Genomic DNA, 21,224 nt, shown 5'->3' with positions numbered 1-21,224 from the left:
GTCGCCAAATGAACACCAGCCGCGGCATGGAATCGATGAGTTAGGATGGCGTCTGGGCTTGGGAAAGAGAAAGTCGTTGGAGCGGACCAGGGAAGAGGGAGCACTCGATTGCTGGGTCTGGGGTTCTAACCTGGACACTTGGCGAAAAATGTCGGCGAGGAATTCGACCGACGTGATTGGCCGGCGCCAAAATCCAGCGCGGCGCTGGCCAATCAGGGCCGCCAAATTCCTCGCCGACTTTTTCGACGAAGTGACCAGGTCATTAGAGCCCCTGTTCGCATAAAGGTGGTTTACAGCGAATCTGTTAAGGGCTAGTTTCCCCAGTATCGTGTCCGTGGGCAAACAAATGTCGACACAAAACTCTGGACAGCTACCGCCATCTATTAGCGACGGCGGCAACTAGACAGCATTATTGCCGGTTGTCTGGTTGCTGCCGTCGCTCATAGATGGCGGCAACCTTTCCAGCCTTTCCACTCTGGCTTGCTGACTTGCGGCCGGCCATTACTTCATTCCCACCATAGTACAGCTTCGCTGGTCTTCCTTCTTCCCCCAAGTGGAAAGGCTGAATTTTTTTTTTTTTTTTATGTGTCCAGCATGTCTTGTGATTGTTGCGGGTGAGCGCTATGCACCGATCCCCAAAGACGTCTTCGCCACAGGTGCGCCTCGGTAGCGGAAAATTTCCGCATTGCGGAGGTACACTGGCTGCCGGTACTGGTGGTGCATTTTTCGCTTGTGTCTTCACTGGCGGCCATAGCTGTGTGCGCGACTGCTGAGCGCGTGCTGAGGGCAAGCTTCCGCAGTTCTTTTGCAACGTGCATTCGGCACCATCAAGGTTACCGGTCTCAGCAATTAATGTGAGCTCGTTCCGAACACGCACTCTTATCATTGCCCTCAAATATGGCTCCGTAGCGCCGTCTTTCCTGAACGGCATGTTGATCCCGCTCGTCACATGACTGAATTCGGCGAATAGCGGCGCCGCGCGTTCGAGGCGCGCCGCGCTCAAAAGCAGGGGAACGTACGTCGGGGCGCGTGCAACGTCTACTTTCCTGCACGGCACTTGATCCGGCTCTTCACGTGATGGGATCTCGGCGAATAGAGGCGTGGCGGCACGTGGAAAACAGACGCGCAACTCTGGCTCCCGTAGGGAGCCTATTGGCGACGTGAGCGATCGAAAGCGTCGCTGTGGTCGGCCCACCACAATTGGCCGAATGCTGACTATGACGTCAGCAAAAGATATCTCATCGACGGAAATAAGAGGAATGTAAGAACTTCAATTTTGACGGTGTTGGCAGTGTTGCTTTAAGAGCCCTATGATTTCAGGCTTCCACCATGCCCCTTACAAACACCATCGAACTTGTTGTTCACAAGGTAATGACGTCGCGAAAGGTAGCCGAACGAGGGCGCCACCGAAACATCTCGCTGCTAATATAGGAACTCTAGGGGAACCTGGACGTCAGCGCACAGCTTTTGCAGCGGCGAGGACCCGAAACACACTTGTTCGCTCGGGAGAACTGTGTTTCGGCGTATGGCTGCAGCAAGGCGCCAGTCACGTAGCTTTCCTCTCGTCCTTTGTCTGCCGCTCCACCTTTACCATTTCGGGAGCCGCTTCTCGTGGCGATTTGCCAGGCCCTTAGAGCCTCTGAGACTCCAAAGGTCTATTCACGCGCTGCATCTAGTTGGCGAATCTAGTGTCGCGAAACTATAGGTTTCGGGTAAGCTATCCCGAGTGAGAGGGATCCTAAATTACCTCCGTCCTTTGGTGCCCACGAATGTGATTGTTGTCATGTGGTTTCTGGGTCGCGTTTCCAGTACGAGCTGCGAGGAGGTGACGAAAGCGTTCATCAAATACTTTACTAGGGGGAATACATTCCACTCTCAAATACAACAGCCTCGGCGCGGACAGGTTTTCTCGGGTTGGCGAGAGCCATCTATCGTCGGGGAGGTCTCGGCTAACGATGATATTTATGTTCTACATACCAAATTCATTGTTGTGGAAATGCGCGAGACACGTGCCGCGCGCCACTTCTAAGAATAACACGGCGTCTAAACTCTTGCTCAGTGGCGCGCTAAATACTTTGCTGCGCTGTCCCGCCGTGATCTTCCCAAGGACTGCACGTTCCACGTGCCTCGTGCATCGACGAACCTTGCGCTACTTTTGAAACATGAAGGGGATTTAGCTTGCATAACTATGGCCGCCAGTGAATGCCACCTCAGTTCTTTTGCAACGTGCATTCCACACCATCAAAATCGCCGGTCTTAGCGGGCTATTAATGTAAGCTCGTTTTGAGCATGCGCCCTAAACATCGCCCTTAAATATGGCGTCCAGTGAATGCCGACGTGCGCGATCGAAAGCGTCGCTGTGGTCGGCTTTCCACGATTGGCCGAATGCTGACTATGACCTCAGCAAAGGATTTCTCATCGACGAAAATAAGACGAATGCATGGAAGAACTTCAATTTCGACGGTGTTGGTACTGTTGCTTTAAAAGCACAATGATTTCAAGCTTCCACCATGCTCCTTACAAACACCATCGAACTTGTCGTTCGCAAGGTATTGACGTCACGAAAGGTAACCATATGAGGGCGCCACTAAAACATCTCGCCGCTAATACATACACCATAAAACGAAAAGGAAAAAAATATATACAGCTGTAAAAGGCAAGAATTTAGCCGCCAGGTGCTTACGCAGGCTGTGCTTTCATTGAGTGTGCTCGGAAAACGTTCTCTTTTCCCTGAAGTCGCAGTCGGACAGGAGGACGAGGAAGAAGACTGGGAGCGGTTCGGACGTCCATGGCCGCGCCCCCGGCCTCGGAGCCGGACCGCTTCAACGCGCTGGCCGCCAGCGTGTTCCTGGCCGCCAGGAACGGGGCGTCGGACGCCGGGAAGAACCTGGTCTGCTCCCCGCTCGGAGTGGTCAGCGCCCTGGCGGCCGCCCAGGCGGCCTCAGGCGAGGCCTCCGGTGCGTCCAGCGTGGCCCAGCTGGATTCGAACCTCCGGGTGCTGCTCGCCTGCGACTCGCTCAGGATGGGCAACCTGATGCACGTCGACCAGGCCACCACGCTTCGCGAGGACTACCAAACTCTCTTCGAGAGCGAGTTCGCTGGCAAGGTACATGGCGCTTGCACGTGAAATCATCGTATCATGCTTGCCGAGAAAAACGAATATGGTGGTGCGAAACGTGGGCTGCGGAAGGTGCGTCAGCAGCAAGGCCCCCGCAATGGCAGCTGATGTTACGTCAGTGCAGGCCATGTACAGGATTTGGATTCGTTGTTCACAGCGCGTGCTCAGAACCCACTCAGATTTATAAGTTGCAAAGACCGGCAGTATTGATGCTGTGAAATGCACGTTGCAAAATTACCACGGATTCTCGCCGTAAGCTTGCCCTCGACACCCACGTACGTCAGCTATGGTGACCAGTGAATACCTCTTCGAGGCTTCGAGGTTTCAAAGGTACGGCTGGCCAAATCATCTCCGATAGATCATTTTCGAACTTGCACTCTGTTGAGCTGAGAAGGAACAGAAAACGGAATCGAACAGACAAGTCCACTTGTGGAGTGTTCACCTCCACACAAACAGTATCTGGATATAGAAGTTTATGTTTTTTTTTGTTGTTGTTTGTAGGTGCTCCATATTGTCGTGCTTTGAGAGCTTTTAAAGGAGTCATGAAACGCTTTTCCAACTTTTTCTGTTTAGCTTTCCTCCTCAACTCCTAAATCGCGCATTGTACCAAACAGTTCAAGAATCGAAAATGGGGGAGTCCTTTCTTGCTCGGAATCTCGCTTGTGTAGCCGGACACAGCCATTGTCCCCCTAGAAGATTAGCCCGTCGCTCAAAATTCCGACTAGTTGCTCTCCCCACCCCGTTCATCCCGAAGCTGACAGTGCTGTGGAAGCTACGTGCTCGTTGGGCCAGCCACAGCGTGATCACGTGGAAAATGCATTTTCCACGTGATCACGCTCTCTCGCGCATACCGACCCGCAGAGAATAAGGTCAGGTGATGAAAGGGAGGCGGCTGATTGGTCCGGCAAGCGCGTAGGTTCCATCGCAATGTCAGCTTAGGGGTAAAAGGATTAAGTGAGGTCCGGTGTCGTGTGACGTGCGCTTGGGCCTGGTGACGCGCTGCGGGGGCCCGGTTATGGTGGCTAGTAGCCCGGTGACGCGCTGCGGGGTCTGCGGATGTATCACAGTGAAAAGGCGGAGAGATTACGAAGGGAAGGAGGTACGAAATAGTCCGCTATGTTTTGCAAATTTTCGTTGCGAAAGTCAGGCTCTGACTTTTCTACCTTTGTTCTTTTGGCCCACTGAACGATGTGCTATTAGTAAAATCCCAATATAAATTGATTTACTCCAGCCCAAAATTCGTTTCATGGGTCCTTTAAGTAAAGCGCATGGTTTTATGAGGGCTCTCCCAACGACCTACGCTAAGTGTAGGGGAGTAACTCAAGACCCGGTCAGGGTGCCCCTAGCGGCAAACAGATCACTTTCATCGGTTGGCCCCTTTTCGCCGCTGCACTCAGATTACGTTTGCTCAAGCTATGGTGCCTGGATCGCGTCTTCGACTGGTGTGTTTAGCGTCCTATCCCGCCCATACATCAAAAGAGGTCCCAATGTGGCAACAAATGACGTCACAGAAGCCGGAGTGTCATGCTGTTGCCTGTCGCGATCCTGGCGATTGGTCGTAGAAATGCAGGCGAAAAGCATGAGCGAACGCGAGTGTCGCTGTCGTCACAGTGTCCCAGGCGTCCCAACTTCTAGCTGCTGCAGCTTCCGTGGAGTGTCACAGTGGAGAGCGACCTGCAGCAGAACAGGCGTCTGCCACATACACCGCAACTGTTAGGACGCCGCCAGGATCGCAACCGGCGACATGACACTTGTATGACGTCATCAGGCGGAAATCGAGGGACCATTTGGCCGCGGTAAACACACCAGTCGGAGACGCGTTCCAGGCACCATACTCAAGCTTCTGATCGCGATTTTGGAGACGCCTGTGCCGACTCCCAAAAGCCCGAACAATTGCTGAGCGGTCGGGTGCCGCAGCACGTACAGAAACTTGCTCGGGACGAACTTTTTTGGGTTCCCGGGGAACTCTTACGAGGCAGAGCGCCGAGCGACGCGGGTGACACTTGTACGCCGAAGCAAGTGAGTGGCGTTTCTCCACTTGCAGTTAGCACTAAGATTTATACAGCAGTCAATTAATACATTGGCTTTCTTTAGCGACGATGGAACGTCCTGGACGCCCACAAGGAATTCAAAGTTCTGCAGCAAGTATATTGTGGGCAATGAGCAGCGAAAGGAGCAGACTCACCCGAGCTACAATCCGTTCATTTTCCCATAGGTAAACAAACAGAGAGCGGGACTGCGAATCGCTGAACGGCACGAGAGGTTAGTTCTTGCTTTTCTAAATGCACATAGTGTTGTAACCGATTCTTAACTAGTTTGTCAATATCAGTAAAGCAGTATGTTGAAGCACACTGGTGATCAAGTAAAGTAGAAGTGTGATAACCGCCGACTGATAACTTCTCTCTTCAGGCACCTTAGAAGAGACACACAAGCGGTTGCCACGCCAAAAAAAGTGCATCCCAAGCTCACATAACCATGGACGAGGAGCATGCATTTTTTTCAATTCGAAGCTTTTGCAATGGAGCGCTAAAGATCATCACTGTATATTATGCTGAATAAACTATTTAAACAACATTGTTCTGCAACCGTCCTTGCTGAACATTACGCAAAGACCTGCGGTGCTTATACAGTATGAGGATAGTTTGCCTGTTAACGAATTATGACTATAACTATTCAAGCAAATGATCGAGGTCTTGACATCTGGGCTTTTGGAGTTAAAGAATCACTGAGTTCAATGTCGTCAGAACAAATTTAGGTTATACTATTGAGACTATGGTGGCCGCGTACCACCATGCACCGCACAACGTTCTCGCACTGAGTCCCGCAGGTAGATTGGCGCATAGTACTCTTGCGCAGTTTGTTCTCGCCTGGCTGTAACCCGATGGCGCATCCGCTCTGACGCCAGCCAGTCGCGTCCTAATGGCGCGGGTATCCATGTGTGAGACCCTTGATGCCGAGGAGTCAGTATAAACACAAGCTTCCGAAAATACAGCCTTCGTGCCCTCCGAGCTTCCTAGGCGACTTCAGAATTGCGCCCGGCGAAATAAAATAGAAGAGCCAAAACAGAATGGCGCTGGCTTGGATTGCGCCCGGCGAAATAAAATAAAAGGGCCAAAACAGAATGGCGCTTCTTACACGCCCTTTAGCAATGGTGGTATTGATGTATTATGTGTAGATATACAGACTCGGCCAATGAACAGCTGCTGACTTGGGATTAACATGCATCACACCATAGCGACGACAGAGCACACCAGTATGATGCTCATCCAGATTGAAATGGGCATCCTATGTTTCACAGAGCGAAGTTTCTTCACTCCACGACTCTCAAGCAGCAGCACGCTAACACTTGGTTACGGACCTGTCCTGAATACTAAGCATCTGTTTAAACAAACCATGAAAGCAACAGAAGCTACTAGGAATAACTTTGAAAATAACTGCTTGGAAGCATCAGAATGGCACCGTACATTTAACTAAGATGCTAAGCTTCCCCGGTTCCCGGAGGAGCTAAATCTAGTAAAACGTCGGCTGTCATTCTGAAATTTTCCAGGAAGTTCCAGCTTATGTACTGAAAGAGTCCATCAGCATCCAAGCCAGGGGTCCTCGGGCATCACCACGAGCTCAGAATTGTACACCTTGAGGCCGTATTTCAGTTCAAACTTGGCTCGGGCTTCAGGCTCGCGACACTGCCCATATGTTGTCGCTTTAGACCAAAATGGTGCTTCCAGCACCATCGCTTTGGCAAGATCCTGTAGGTCTTGTTGGTTACCTGAACTGCGTATTATTTTGTGTTCCTCCAGGGTAAACAGAAAAAAAAAAAAAACGTAAAACATCCGCAGCAAAACTATTCGGTGATTCTGGGGCCTAAGTCACTCTTGCAAGCTTCTAGCGGGTGTTTTCAATCCACTCTTGGCACAAACATGAATCCAACCATATCAATTGTACCTGAAATTATTGGCACCGTGTTTCACTACATTTGTAGGAACGAGTGGCACAATTCTTGTAAAATAAATGCATACCTTCGTTGCTGTTATGCGAGGCTTCCCCTCTTTTCTCCAGATGTCGCTCGACAGGCGAGTGTCTCTACATATCTCGTAGACTTTGTCTAATGAAGCAAAGGCGCTCCCATTATAAGCATCCCTTTCGGTACGCCTCAGGCTGCAAGGCAATAATTCGCACATATTAGAAGGTTGACACTCAATTGTGCATCCCAGCTTACCTATCTAAAAAGTATTTCTCTTTCTGTATGAAAGAGTTCCACGTCGTCAGGAGGACAACTCTTCGGCCCGCAGCATGTCGTCCAGGGGGCAATTTATGTCGGCTAAATACTTCCTAACGTAGCTCAGGTTCATCCTCGGCACACAAACTGACGCGCCTGCAAGTGTATTTTGGTTAGGCCACTTACATGAACTCGATTAGGGGCGTATCGACAAAAGTGTGTTCACAGAAATCCATTCCAAAATACGGTCTGTACAGAGCTTAACGAGCACGTACCTTCCCACGCGTTGGGGGCCACTCTGTAAAAGGTGTGGTATACAGTATTGTTTTTTAAAAGCGGAATGTCTGAGCTTTTTGCGCTGTTTGTTTCCGATGCTGCGGAATCACTCTCCAAATAAAGAGCGACTGCGGTGGCATGTTTACACTTGCAGGCGACGCCAGCACGGCAGTCGCATCTGGCGAGAACAATCGTCCTGTCGTTGTCAAGCTGGTTCAGAGCACAATAAGTGGCCTTACGTTAGAAGAGTCACTCAAATAGACTATCAGGAGAACCGACTTTCATTGTGTGGGCTTAAGTGCAGTTCGATGTTCTTTCCAGGTCCGTTGCGCTATGTCTGCGGCGTGCAGCGTGCCCTTACGTCTACTTGTCCGTTGAACGAAATCTCCTTCACTTCATAAACATGGCCGGACTCGTGCAGCAGCTTCCCCTTCGACAAATTTGCGTCACGGAAAAGCTTTCGAAATTGGCAACAGCCTTAAATTTCGTCGTAATACCGACGGGCACACTGGTCCCCTTATGTAGTGCCCTCAACGCGGGCGCTTAAAGGCCGACGACCAAACTCGAGATTCCGCATGGCAGAAGACCCTCCTCTCCACGCCTTCGGGCGAGGGAAGCGAAGGATGGAAAGAAGGAACCAAGAGGGGCGGGCGTAAGTGGAAAGGGTAGGAGGGAGAGGAGGAAGCGGGCGAAAAGTGGAAAGCGCGAACTGGTCGTCGGTCTTTAAGGTGAAATAAATTACCGAATGAATTCGTCGCCATTGCTGCCCGGAGAGAGGTGGCAGGGAACAATAGGCGAAGGAGGCGACGCCGCCGGCGCGCTCCTTTCTTATATGTTCGTGCCATGGAGTTACTTGTTCTTTGCAGCGAACCTCGGCTAACTTCAAGAGTAGTGTTGCGTGATATCGAAGGATTGCTTAGGAACCTTACACTTCCAGATGATCCGGTTGTTCAGACTGTGCAATCAAAAGGCTCCCGCCCCCCCTTTTCTAACCTTTACATAGGCCACTACATTTTCTAGTAATATATCGTCCGTTCGTCTAACGTGACAAAACAAGTGACAATCTCTCCTCTTCAAAGGTCAGGGTCTTCGACAGCAAGAAGGACATCAGCGCGACCACGGACCTCTGGGCGTCCCAGCTGACCGATGGCGTCGTTCGCAGCGTCTTTGGCTTCCCGGACGAGGACGTAGCGCGCACCGACCTCGCGTCGGCCGCGGCGGGCGAGATGTGCCTCGTCAACCTGGTGGAGTTCTGCGGTTGTTGGGAGCAGGGCTTCACCCGCTTCAGCGTGCAGCCCTTCTACGTGAAGCCCGACCAGGCGACCATGGTGCCCATGATGAGCCAACGCAACGAGTTCGCGTACGTGCGCGACTCGGGGTACCGCTGCCTGCGCGTGCCGTACGAGTGCGAGGCCCAGCTGGTGCTCTTCGTGCCTTCCGAAATGGCGGGACTGGACGCCATCTTGCCGAGTCTGAGCAGCTGGGACCAGCTCAAGGCTGTCCTGGACCAAGCCATCTGGACCACCGGTGTGACCCTCACGCTACCCAAGGTGATCCCGTCCATAAATCCTATTCCACTGCGCAGAGGTGCCACCTTATTTGCTCACCGGCATTTTAAGAAATGAGAGTCCCGACCATACTATTATCGCTTCACAGCATACGGAATTGCGGGGAAATATTAACGCCCGGGAACGAAAGAACGGAGCGGGGAGGGTCTCTTAAGCTGACAGGAAGCAGCACTAAATACAAACACTTTTACTCGACTGTCGGTAGCCCTTGCACGGAAGCGTATTGTCTTCGGTTCAAAGGATGGTTTTTTGTTGTTGTTCAAAGTATGACGTCGTTTGTGACGCTGAGTGCGCACATGTCACTGACGATAATAAAGGGGTGTAGGGGCCAAAGAATAAATAAGAAGAGAAAAATGAGAGAGACAGAAAGAGAGAGGGGAGAAAAGATAGAGAAAAAAGGGGATGTCTCAGTTGTCATCCGTAGATTCAGTCATCAGCTTTCCTGCGATTTCCTTTGCAGTGACTTGTGGCCGCAGCAACTGTCAAGTCATCAAGGTGACATTATTACCGTTATCTTGCTGGTTGCACCCTGCTGCATACCTTGACAAACTCGCTCATGAACTTGCTCTCTCACGCTCACTCACACTCACCGCGTGATTGTGAGTGGCTGTGAGCGAGTTCGTGAAAGTTCGTGAAAAGCAATGCTACAACTAAAAGTTAAAATTAGTTTGTAATTTGAGCAGAAGTTACTCGGAAAAAGTAATTCCAAACTGCTAATTATCAAAATCAAAATGTAATTGAAAGTTACTAAATTACTCTGAAAAGTAGTTAAACTACTGTAACTTGAGTATTTAAACTACGTACAAGACTGTCTCGGGGTCATTTACGTTCCTCTTCGTAGTCGGCACAGGGCAGAAGGAGGTGCTTAGCGTCGGCTGGCTCCCCACAGGTGGGTCAGTTGGGGTCCAGGTTGGGTATGAATTAAGCGACCTATCCACACCGGGGTTAACACGCTTCAGGTCCTCAGGCGGTGGAGTATCGGGGCACTTTGACGGTCAAGGCCACGTGGAAGACAGGCTCGGAAAGCGCCTTTCACCACTTCCGGGTCTGGGTGTTGTAGAGCGATGGCTCTTTTAACAAGCAGCTTCGCACCTGAGGATCGCGGGAATGTCGAGAGCGGGCATCCTGGATCCTGATAGGCGCGTGTAGCCAGAAAGTCAGCGACTTCATTAGCTCAGGGTCGCTAAACTCGTCAAGCACAACTTTGTGTCCGAAAGTTGCGGAACGCGCTAATTGGACTCTCGCGACGCTGACGTCGCGCCGAGCGAGGTGTCAATCATTTGAAGCAAAGTTCATCGAGGCGCGCGTGCGGCGCGTGAGGGGCGCGAGGAGCCCGCTGATTGAACGGCTTCGCCGATGACGTAGCGCCCATTTGTCCCTACATCCCTACGCCAAGCTAAAATTAATGCTTTGCAGATTGTCCCTACGCGACCTGCTGACGCTCAAAATCCCTCCGAAGTTTGTGTTAAAAAGAAACCTCGTTTGTCGAAGTTGTCGCTGACGTCAAAGTGACGTTTCCGAACTTTGTGAGAGCCGTGGTTTGAGCTCGAGATCTTCGCTTCGGATCGAGGCGAAGTTAAACTTTGTCAACATGGCGGTGCCGTGCGCTGCGGCCGAGCTTATCTTCCGCCACCGTCGGCGTCGCTACTGGGACCACTGGGGACGCCTTTCAACTCCCCGACGACAACTTTCGGCGACAGTACCGGCTATCGAAAGCCGTTGTGCGTTGACTCTGCGACGAGCTTCGTTCGCCGCCTCGGACCGTGGAACAACAAGTTCTCTGCGCGCTCCGGTTCTTCGGAACCGGTAGCTTTCAAGGCATGGTGGCGACTGACGAGCACCTGTCAGTCTCCCACATGACTGTGCACCGGGCTGTCAGAGTTTTTTCGGCTGCCATCGCTTTTTTTTTTATTTTTTTTTTTCTGTAATATCCGAAGAGGTACTAATAAGCTGGTATACAATTCAGAATGTTGGAAAACAAACAAGAACCGGGGTAATTCTTGGGTAGGGTCGAGTCTCCCGGCAGCCGGCAGAATTATGTCCCCGAAATTCTACTGGCAGTCGTCACTCATTGGCGGTCAAATCAGTTCATCGACAGATTGTTTCATCGACAGGTGTCATCGACAGATTTTTTCATCGGCACGCGATGTAATCACATGAAAGAGATTGTCTTCCGTTAGAGGTATATACACATTAAGCATTTTCCCACCTTTAAACATGTAAGTGGGGTGTCCCATAACTAACACCCTAATAAGTGTAGCGATGGACCTTATAAAAAAAAAAATGTAAACTTCACACCTTTAAAAATGGGTGATTTTTTAAACACGTTTCTTAAAACGTATGATAATGCCTACACCTTTTTATAAAGATGGAAAACTACAATTCCCCTTCTCGTCAGGCACGTAGCCAAGGGGAGGAGGGGGGGGGGGTGGGGGGGGGGGCATAAGGCCTGTCCTTCCCGCCCCCCCCCCCCCGAAATTTTCCATTTTGCTGGGGCCTCCTCTCCTCCCTCCCCCTCATAGAGCACTTTGTCATCGGCGCCCCCCCCTTAAACGAAAATCTGGCTACGTGCCTGCTTCTCCTCAAGGTGTAATTACCGCAGTACATTTCTTTTTTGGGGTGTACACAGTGGCCCGGGACCCATTAATATGACTGAACAAATAAATTACACAAACCAGTCGCCGAAACAGCACGTTGCTTCTTGGCGAGTGTCGAGGCAATAGGGAATTTTCGTAGACCGGTCTGCCCCCTCCGCTAAGCGTTCCGCAACGAAGAAGTTGCTACTGCGCCTGCGCGCCGATAGCCTTGACTGTGGAGTTCCCGCTATCGTAGCGGGTTGCGGAGGGCCCTTGCGGGGCGGCGAAAACGATCTACGAAAACTCCCTAATATCGTCCGAAAACCGGCTTCAATATCGGCCGGATGTACGGTTTTGCGCCTCGTCCCTACATCCGGCAGGTATGGGAGTACCGATGCAAATAAACGATTTATGTCTAATAGCACTGGCACCACTGATTTCTTAGGAGGCTAGATCGTGGATAGAGGCCTGTATTGCTGGGGTCGAGTGGCACCACCGGCAGTCATCGCTTGACACAACTAAATTTTATTACGTTATAGTAAATTGTTCTCTACCATGAAACTTCTATCATGTTTCCGCAAATAACAGTTAATATTGTGGGCAAGAATATTAAACGCGTTAGAATACCAATCTTGTTTAACTAAATGTTGTGTGGTTGAGGGTCCAGGGCTACTTTGTTGGGCGTTAACTGTTATGTGTTTAATGAGACAAGGGCTACCGAAAGTTATTGTGGAGTCATCCGTGATTTCGGAGTCATCAAAGCTCAGCAAACGATAAGTTAGAATGCCTTTACTAGGGATTTTTGCATCGTTTTGACCGCTTGTACATAGTGCTTCATGGTGAAAGCTTTTTCTTTGAACTCCTGTGAGGGCTACCGCGACAAACTGAAACTCGGAGCGTGCCGTTCAGTCGCTCGACGTGCCATTTATTTAGCAACCGAAGCAAGCGACGTCGGTAAAGTCAATCGTGCTCCGGCCAATTTTTTTTTAATCGATGTTCAAACGCTTGACGAATGTCTATTTGATATCCAAGAACCCGACATAATCATCGCAGCACATCATAAAATGCTCGCCCTCGAGCACCGCGTACAAGCTTCCAATTTTTGCATGTTTCTTCCTTAGACTTGCGTGAATTGCCTCATGATGTAAAAGGCCAAAGCAACAAGGACGAAAATGAAGGGAGAACTAGACAGGACGCGGCATATTGCCTGTCGTCAAGCAATGGCCGCCGGTGAGGCCAGTGACGGGCTCCCAATTCGCGATACAGACTTGCACTGTGAGAGTTCTAATGCATTATACACCCACCGGGTGCTGCACGGAGAACAGGCCCGAACGAACTTGCCAAATGCACCCAGTGCAGACTGATGCTGTCGCCATAGATGTTGTAGAAAAGTACCGACCTCAAACCGAAACTAGCGCCTTTTTGTTCGCCGTGATGGGTGGGAATGCGAGAGTGCAGTCGCTGCCATCGTTTAAACGTTGGTTGCTGCAACGTGGAACTTACATTTGCGATGACTTCCACTTAAGCAACTCGGCAGTCAGAGATATCTACAGACGGCGTAAGTTTCCGAAACCAGTTGACTACAAAACAGCATACGCTTGAGGAAATTGATGGCTCTGTACGCGCAAGAGCTTGCTTCGTTTTAAGCATAATATTATGAGTGAATAACTGAAAGGATACGGCTTAAATCTAGTTCTTTGGAACAGCTAGCAATACGTTTCGTAAGACTTTTTATTTCCCTGGCATTGAGAACGAGAGCTTTCTCAAAACTAAATATGACGGGGCGAGATAGCTGCCATTCATATATGACTTTGCTTGAGTCTCGGGCAACGTCTCCATGTTTAGCCTTCCCGGACGCTGAGTAAATGCGTCGCAGGTTTCTGCTGTGGGAGCTTTGTCGAACAATGTTGCACTTTTCACCCATACACAAATGATGCTAGGCCTCGCGGCCCCTGTGGTTGTTCTGGGGCTTTCATTGCACACTGGTAGGTTTCAGCGTCTGTACAGCTACAAAACGACTCAAATTTCGCGAATAAAAGACGGGCCGTCGATTCCTCCCTTCGTGAAATATCAGACGCTTACAATTCAAGCTCGCGTCTGAGTTTGTGGCCCGCGGGACGCGATTTCGAGCAGAAAACCAACTTTTTCTTTCAGTTCCGCTGTGCGAATGCCTCATCGTAGCAGACGAACTCTCGTCGTCTGCTCTCGCTCCTCGCCTGGGCGAGGCATGACGGGATTGTCGGCGCTAGAGAGCCCAAAGACGACGTACAGCGAGCGGCGTGAACGCTCGCCTCCCCGCGCTGTCTCGTGCTCTCGTGCATCGCCTAGGGATCGCGGGGGATTTTTCGTCAAAAGTTGCGAAGTTGAGCGCGCGCAGGGAGGAGGAAACTTTGCGGCGTTCTTTTGGTCACTCCCCCCGCTACGTCAAAAAGCGAAGAATGTTTTGCTCCACGAGTTTAGCTACCCAGATGTCACAGTGGCTTCGAGGCCATTGGAAGACAATCTCGTAACCTTCTTTCTGGAGTTTGATCGCATCTCGTGCGACTGAACGTGCTAAGGGCGTAGATCGCTAAAGACTGGCTAAGAGGTCTAAGGTTACTCTCGAGTCACTCAAGACGACCCAGCGTAGTCCGCTTGCGCAGCCCGTTCGGATTCCCCAGAGGGCAAGTTGTATGGCGGCCAGTTCTGTTATTGTAGAGGAGGCCTGGTGCGTCAGACGCTCGCTAGTGCCCTACTGCAGCCTGGAAGAATACCGCTGCAGTTGCTATGCCTCTGGAACCGTTCACTGATTGGTCAGTGTACGCACGAGTCCAGAACTCGTACTGAGCGTCCAGATAATTCTCTTTGAGTTGCCGGGGGGCGACCACTGCAGTGTCTTTCTTGGCCCGCAGACCTGGTATGTAGAGATTGGTCGTGAGTGGGTGGGGCCTTATATGTAGCGTTGATAGTGGAACAAGTGGTGTATGTATACCAGCTATATCGTCAAGAATGCAGGGACGCGTTCCAAGTTGCGACTCAGAACGCTCGGCGATCGTTATCAGGAGCGTGATGGTGGAGTCGCGCAGTTGCTCATCTGGTGAGATGGCCGAGCGCTCTTTCTTGTAAGTGGTTCTTGACCGAGTTTATCCCGGCCTCTGTGAGCGTGTGTCATGACGAACCCGTGCAGGGAACTTTAATGCAAGTTTTTAGTGCAATGTGTTGTGCCTGTTCGATGTCTCTTTGAGCTGGTTTGTTCTTAGTGACTAGAGGTCAAGCGTACCGGGGGCTGCAGCCAGGATAAGCCTCCTACATTGCTGCAGCAGCATATGTTGCGACGTTCCCCAAAGTTGTCCAAACGAGCATGCTAAGGATGCTCGTGTGCGTTTTCATCTCCTGTCTTGTGCACTCAAAACAGCACTCATTACATTTTTTAGTAAGTTCAGCTAGTAAGAAGGGCCAGCGGTTACAGGACCTAATGACCACGAGTTCATACTGGCAAACAAAAACGTCTACCCTTATGCCACTCACATAGCACCTCGACTGCAGCATGATACCACTCACCCGTTTTTATTGAGTGAACCAATTAAAGAAAGACAAATGGTTGGCGTTCCGAGTGCAACACGGCGTAGTATATTTACACGCAGGAGATTCCGACGATCGGGAGTGTGAACGAAGACGCGGCCTTCTTTAGAGTATCGGATGACTGTCGGATCTGCAGGTGCAGCTCGAGTCTCGGACGCTCGACCTCAGGCAGGTGCTCCGGGACCACGAACTGGGCGCTCTGCTCAAGGGCGCCGGCCCGGCGGAGCCAGTGGGCGGCGACCCCCGGCTGGGTGGGGTGTACCACAAAGCCGCCCTGAATCTCTCCGAAGGGGGCCCAGACCGTGCCCCGCTGGGCTTTTCGGCGCTACTGTCCCTCTCCAGCCCGATCCCACCCAACAAGCCCATCCACTTCGTGGTGGACAGGCCCTTCATGTTCCTGCTTATAAAGAAAGGGTTCCTGGTCATGATGGGACTCGTCAGGGACCTCGAGCCCAGGAAGGAGCAGGACAAGTCCGCCACGTCTTGCAAATCCTGAAGTCCATCGTCGCGTGCTTCACGGAAGGGTCGCCTCTGTCGACCAGCCGAATTGTAATAGACAGTTTTCGTAGATTGTTCCGGTATCTCCCATAACGATACCCGATGGCAAAAGGATGCATCCGCAAGGCGTTGGCGGAGTGTCTGGTGTCGTTATCGGAGGAACGATGATCACGTCAGAGAGCTCACGCGCAGCTTCTGAAGCGCTTCTTTGTCTTCGGACGCATTTTTTATGAATGTAATAACGCTGACATGTTCTTTTTTTTCTTCTTCTTTATTCCTGGACAGATCTATTCCAAATCATGCTCGTGTCATCTGCGAAGATGCCATATTTACACCAGAATGTTTCTGAATTCGATGCCTTTTTTTTTTTTTAGACGTCCAAGCAGACTACATTTGCGGACAATGAATGAAGCAGTAATATTAAAAGCTGTCCTACTTTTAGGATATATTAATGGTACATTTAGGTACAATTTTACGCTGGTGCTAATACATGTTACTTTTTTTTCCCTGTAACTATACCATGTAATAGAGAGTTTTAGTAGATCGTTCCCATGACTCCGATAACCATACCCGATACTCCGCCACCGCCTCCCTTGCGCATGCATAGTATCGTTATCGGGGCTATCGGAGGTATCGGAACGATCTACTAAAACTCTCTCATAATGGTGTAGTTACGAACTATACCATTATTCGTAACTATACCGTTTTATAATGGTATACACTTATACCTATACCGCGCGTTTCGCTAGATAAACTAATTAAAAGGACGCTCTCTCAACGTCGGCAGCTAGTAGAGAGTTTTAGTGGATCGTTCCCATGACTCCGATAACGATACCCGATACTCCACCACCGCCTTCCTTGCGCATGCATAGTATCGTTATCGGGGCTATCGGAGGTATCGGAACGATCTACTAAAACTCTCTCATAATGGTGTAGTTACGAACTATACCATTATTCGTAACTATACCGTTTTATAATGGTATACACTTATACCTATACCGCGCGTTTCGCTAGATAAACTAATTAAAAGGACGCTCTCTCAACGTCGGCAGCTAGTAGAGAGTTTTAGTGGATCGTTCCCATGACTCCGATAACGATACCCGATACTCCACCACCGCCTTCCTTGCGCATGCATAGTATCGTTATCGGGGCTATCGGAGGTATCGGAACGATCTACTAAAACTCTCTAGTAGTAGCGACCCTTCGTGGGAGGGTCGCTTTTATTTTAAATTTGTGCCATTTGTTTGCTTTCATTATTTTTTCCTTGTACTATACTGCAGCTTTGCACACCTATTCGTCGGGTTTCCAACGATGATGAGACGATAATTGATACGCGTCGAATTTTACCGCGCGAGTACCACACACGTCGGCTAATGATCCACATAGTTCCTTTCGTCGACAGAGAGATTAGCTCGCGTCTTCTATACGCTATAAAGCTTTAAGTACAAAAATGACATTCCATTTCTCATTATTTGCACATACTCGGTTTGAACTCAAACACTTCAGTAGAAGTGTGCCTGGTAGTGGAAAAACTTATAAAATTGAATAAAATCACCAACCAAATCCTATATACGCCGAGCAAGTGTTCCAAATTACGTCTTTCGCGCTCTGAAGGCAATGTGAAGTATGCCTATCAGGACAAGAAAGCGAACGCTTAGGAACCGCGTGATGACGAGGCAGCCAATAAGCGCGCGCCGTCATTGCTTGAGGTCGAAGTTAAACACAAGCACGTGGAGCGTTTGAAGGGTGCGCCAAGGGCAGAAGAACTTGCAGGCTGTACAGACGCTTCCACTGTTTACCTGTTCACGAAAATCAGTCCACACGTGCTAAACCACAGCCCAGCCAGCGCTCGCTGGCTGGGCATTGGTGAGCGCCCAGCCAGCGCTCACCAATGCGCCCAGCCAGAGCGTGCGCCTGCATAGCACACAAACACAGGAATGAACGCGCTTTGATACGCTTTTATGGAAAGGTGTATAAGGGGGCCCCAACGTTTCACAACCGGCTCGAATTTTTTTTTTTTCTTTCTATCTGCGGGGGCGACTGTTTACATATAAGGGACAGCATCTTCGTTTTCTTCTACGGTGATGGTCTCTTCGAGCAAATCGTTGTTTGCATGTTTATACAGCCGGAAGTTAGTCTGCCTCAGTGGGCGTCTGGTGTCTCAGCTGTAGATGAGCAATTTAGCCAGTACGGTATACATCCGCTTGCCTGGGGTTTTTAACGTGTAACACGCAGTAGTGATACACGACCGCACGCCGGTATAATGCTCATCCAGATCGAAAGGGGCAGGGGTGGAGATTGAACCGCTGGTCTGTTTTCTTTTTTTTTTTTCTCCTCTTTGACAGGTGACTAAGTCCGTTCACGTAGGATGATGGCAATGTGAGAGTGGACATATAGACCAGGGGTCTCAAACACTCGGCCCGGGGGCCGCATGCGGTCCGCGACTCGCTGGGATGCGGCCCCCAGGCAAAGAACACCCGTTCCCATGTCTCGAGAGCCTAAAATGGCATGCGCTATAAATATCTCATGTCGCCGAGTCATTTCCGCTGGGCGCGTGCTCTGCCCTTATAACGTATCAAATAGTCTATACCGTTTTGTTTTCATTTGCCTCGCGTTTCGTTTGAATCTTCGATTCCGAGCTTTCTTCACTCAAGAACGGACCTCGGCTCCACGAATTTTCGCTCAGAGGGAGAAAAATAGATAAACCTATGAATTTAAGATTCTCACCTTCAAGTATTATCACCATTAAAAGACGAGCTTCTTTTTTCCCCTCTAAACTGCCGCTATACAAACCGTGAGTAAAGCAAAATCTGTCCTATGAAAATAATTTCTTGGGACATGTTGAGCTGGAATAATTTTTAAGCGAATAGAGCGACGGGAACGAAGGCGTGCTTGGTCTCTTGTTCTATTAAAGATGGCAGCACGTTGGCGGAGTGGTGCCATTTAAATTCGTGTCATTATCAAGATGATTATATCAGGTAAGGGCCCAAGTTAGTTCAATAAAGGAATCAAAGCTGAAGATGTCACTACCAAACTGGGAGTTTACAAAAAGCAGTAGCACGAGGTCCTTTCATAAGACCTCTCAATCTCCCCCCTCCCCTCCCCGCTTCCCCGAAAGGTCTAGGGCCTTACGTTTGCCCTCAACCTTTCTGGAGTGGGCTATCTGGCCCCGACACTCGAATGAGTTTGAGACCACTGCTATCGACGATGGCAAGGGAGGCGACTGGCCTCCGCCGTGTCTCTGGTCGTGTAGGCAAGCCCGTGCAATAGACCTATTGCTATAGACGCTTTACACACGCGCCAAATTACAGCCGCCATTGATGACCTTCAGTTGTCTTCCCAGATGCCAAGCAACCAAAGCAGGCGTTGACGAGCCTCCACAAAGGTCAGTGCTGTGGAGGAGGACAGAGCAGAACCTAAAAGGGCAATAACCTGCCCTGCTGTAGTAACAATCAAGTGAAGTAATTGTAATAAAAGGTAACAAAAACTGAAGGTCACTTATGGCGGCACCCATGCACAGCTGCTGCAAAGCGTCTTGCAAGAATTGGTGTTGCACGCGCCGCACGTGTTGGCGTCAGCCGTAGTAACTTTTCTGAAGCAAATATCTAAAACAAATGGTATCTTGGAGGTGCGTACGCTTTATTTAGGTTATTTCCTTTGAACCTTTTATACGGGGAAGGCGTGCGCGTGTGGTACGTGGAACACCAATCCCTGCGATTCTCCTTGATGCCTGGGTAATATAGCAATAGGTCTATTGCAGCCGCTGCCGGAATTTCTTCTCAACATTAATGATGCGCATGTTTGCGAAGTCGATGCGATGGTCATTGTTCTCACGGAGCTTCGCAACAGATCTGCGCTTGCGGTCGTATGGAAGTCCTTTGACAAGGGCGTTTTTTACGAGTATTCCGCCAATCGTTGTTGTGGAAACGCGCTAGGCACGTGCCACAGGCGGGACATCCGCCGCCAGTCACTTCCAAGGGCCGCTCCTTCCAGTGCTGCGCCGCCATTTGCTTCCAGGGGCCGCTGGAGACACGGGCCTCGTGCATTGGCGACTTGGACGCTACCTGCAAGACAAACGCGAACTCACCGAGGGGATTTAGGTCAAATTGGCGCACGTTTTTCTGTGTTGTCAAATTCTTCCTGTGAGGTTTTTCCTTTCGCCGATGTAGGTAGCGGGGCGCTCTGCCCGTGGAACTGACTACACCACACCCTGCACTCTTTCTTAAAGGGACCATGAAATGACCTTTTTTAGTTTTGCCCAAATAACTTTTTCATTAAACCTTCAATGTTCACTGAACGCCGAAAATGCATCCGTTTTCGTTTCGGTTTATTAACTTCTACACGAGAAATTATTGAAATATCGGGTTTTTCTTCCTCTCCAACTCACCGCAAAGCAAGCGGCGGCGTAATTTTGACGGTCGTGACGTATCCTATGGCAACAGGCAGTAGGAGAGTGGGAGCGTTAGCGGCAAGCTGCCGGTAGGTTTTACCATAGGGTTTAACTGCACTGGTGGCACCGACGCCACTGATATATTTCCTGAATCACTTCTTTTCATCACCGCGATAGCCATGGAAACATCGCAGCTGAGCGAAATTCAATTGGATATGTTGTGCTACAGCGACAGCACGGGACTGGTCCCATACGCCGGTACGAAGCGCAGCCGGTCGTCAGCACGACAGCCGCTTCTTCGCCGCCGTCAGCCGTTTCCGCGGTATTTTTAAAAAGAAGGGGACGCGCTGTCACTCACTGGCAGAAAATACAGAGTTTTCTATCGGCTCAGTTTATATCGGACAGTTTGTACAAAAGAAACTAGGTACTAAATAATATTTTGTGGGACTGTGGCGCTTATTTGTGCCAAATGAAGCGAATAATAGGGAAGCCAGTTATACCTTCTTTCCATATCATCGCTGCCTGTCGGATTTGGCTTAAATCCGATAGACATCGTTGACAATATTAAAACACCCTGTGTGTTTTGCTGTTCTTGTTGTTGAAAATATGTTATGGAATAGCCTTCAAAATATTTGGTTTCCAAATTGTCACGTGTTGTCGGTTTAACATACGGCCACAGCCAAATCCTACCAGTTCGCGCGGCAATAATTATTTACGATTATTGAGACCGGTCACGCGCCAGAAAAAATGTACGGCCACTTAATCGCTATAGCCATCATCGAGTAAAAATAAACAAAAATAGAACCGTGAAAGAAGACGCTGTTCTTCCTGCCGATCATCCAGGTACGTTCCCATAGGGTGTCAAAAAAGAATATTTACACGGTCTTTTTTACCGCAAAATTAAACTAGGCATCGCCGAACGCTCATTCTCCGCCCAAAGGTAGTGCTATAGGTCACAACCAGATGCCAAAGTTTCAGCCCGATCCGATAACTTAATCAAAAGTTATAAATGATTTTCTGA

At 50.0% G+C, this 21,224-nt stretch overlaps 1 protein-coding gene across 1 annotated transcript; it reads left to right on the top strand.

Moving 5' to 3' along the window:
• The first annotated feature begins 2,788 nt into the window (after window positions 1–2,788).
• LOC115319355 (leukocyte elastase inhibitor-like) lies at window positions 2,789–15,811 on the top strand. The gene is made up of 3 exons (XM_029979295.3): window positions 2,789–3,106; window positions 8,690–9,160; window positions 15,452–15,811. Exons 1-3 carry the CDS (start codon window positions 2,789–2,791, stop codon window positions 15,809–15,811), a joined length of 1,149 nt encoding a protein of 382 aa, XP_029835155.3.
• The last annotated feature ends 5,413 nt before the right edge of the window (window positions 15,812–21,224 follow it).

Source organism: Ixodes scapularis, unplaced genomic scaffold (assembly GCF_016920785.2).
Source record: "Ixodes scapularis isolate PalLabHiFi unplaced genomic scaffold, ASM1692078v2 PGA_scaffold10__122_contigs__length_95168666, whole genome shotgun sequence".
Classification (NCBI taxonomy): domain Eukaryota; kingdom Metazoa; phylum Arthropoda; class Arachnida; order Ixodida; family Ixodidae; genus Ixodes; species Ixodes scapularis.
The sequence above is the reverse complement of the archived record's forward strand: the minus strand, read 5'-3'. Positions and strand labels throughout refer to the sequence as shown.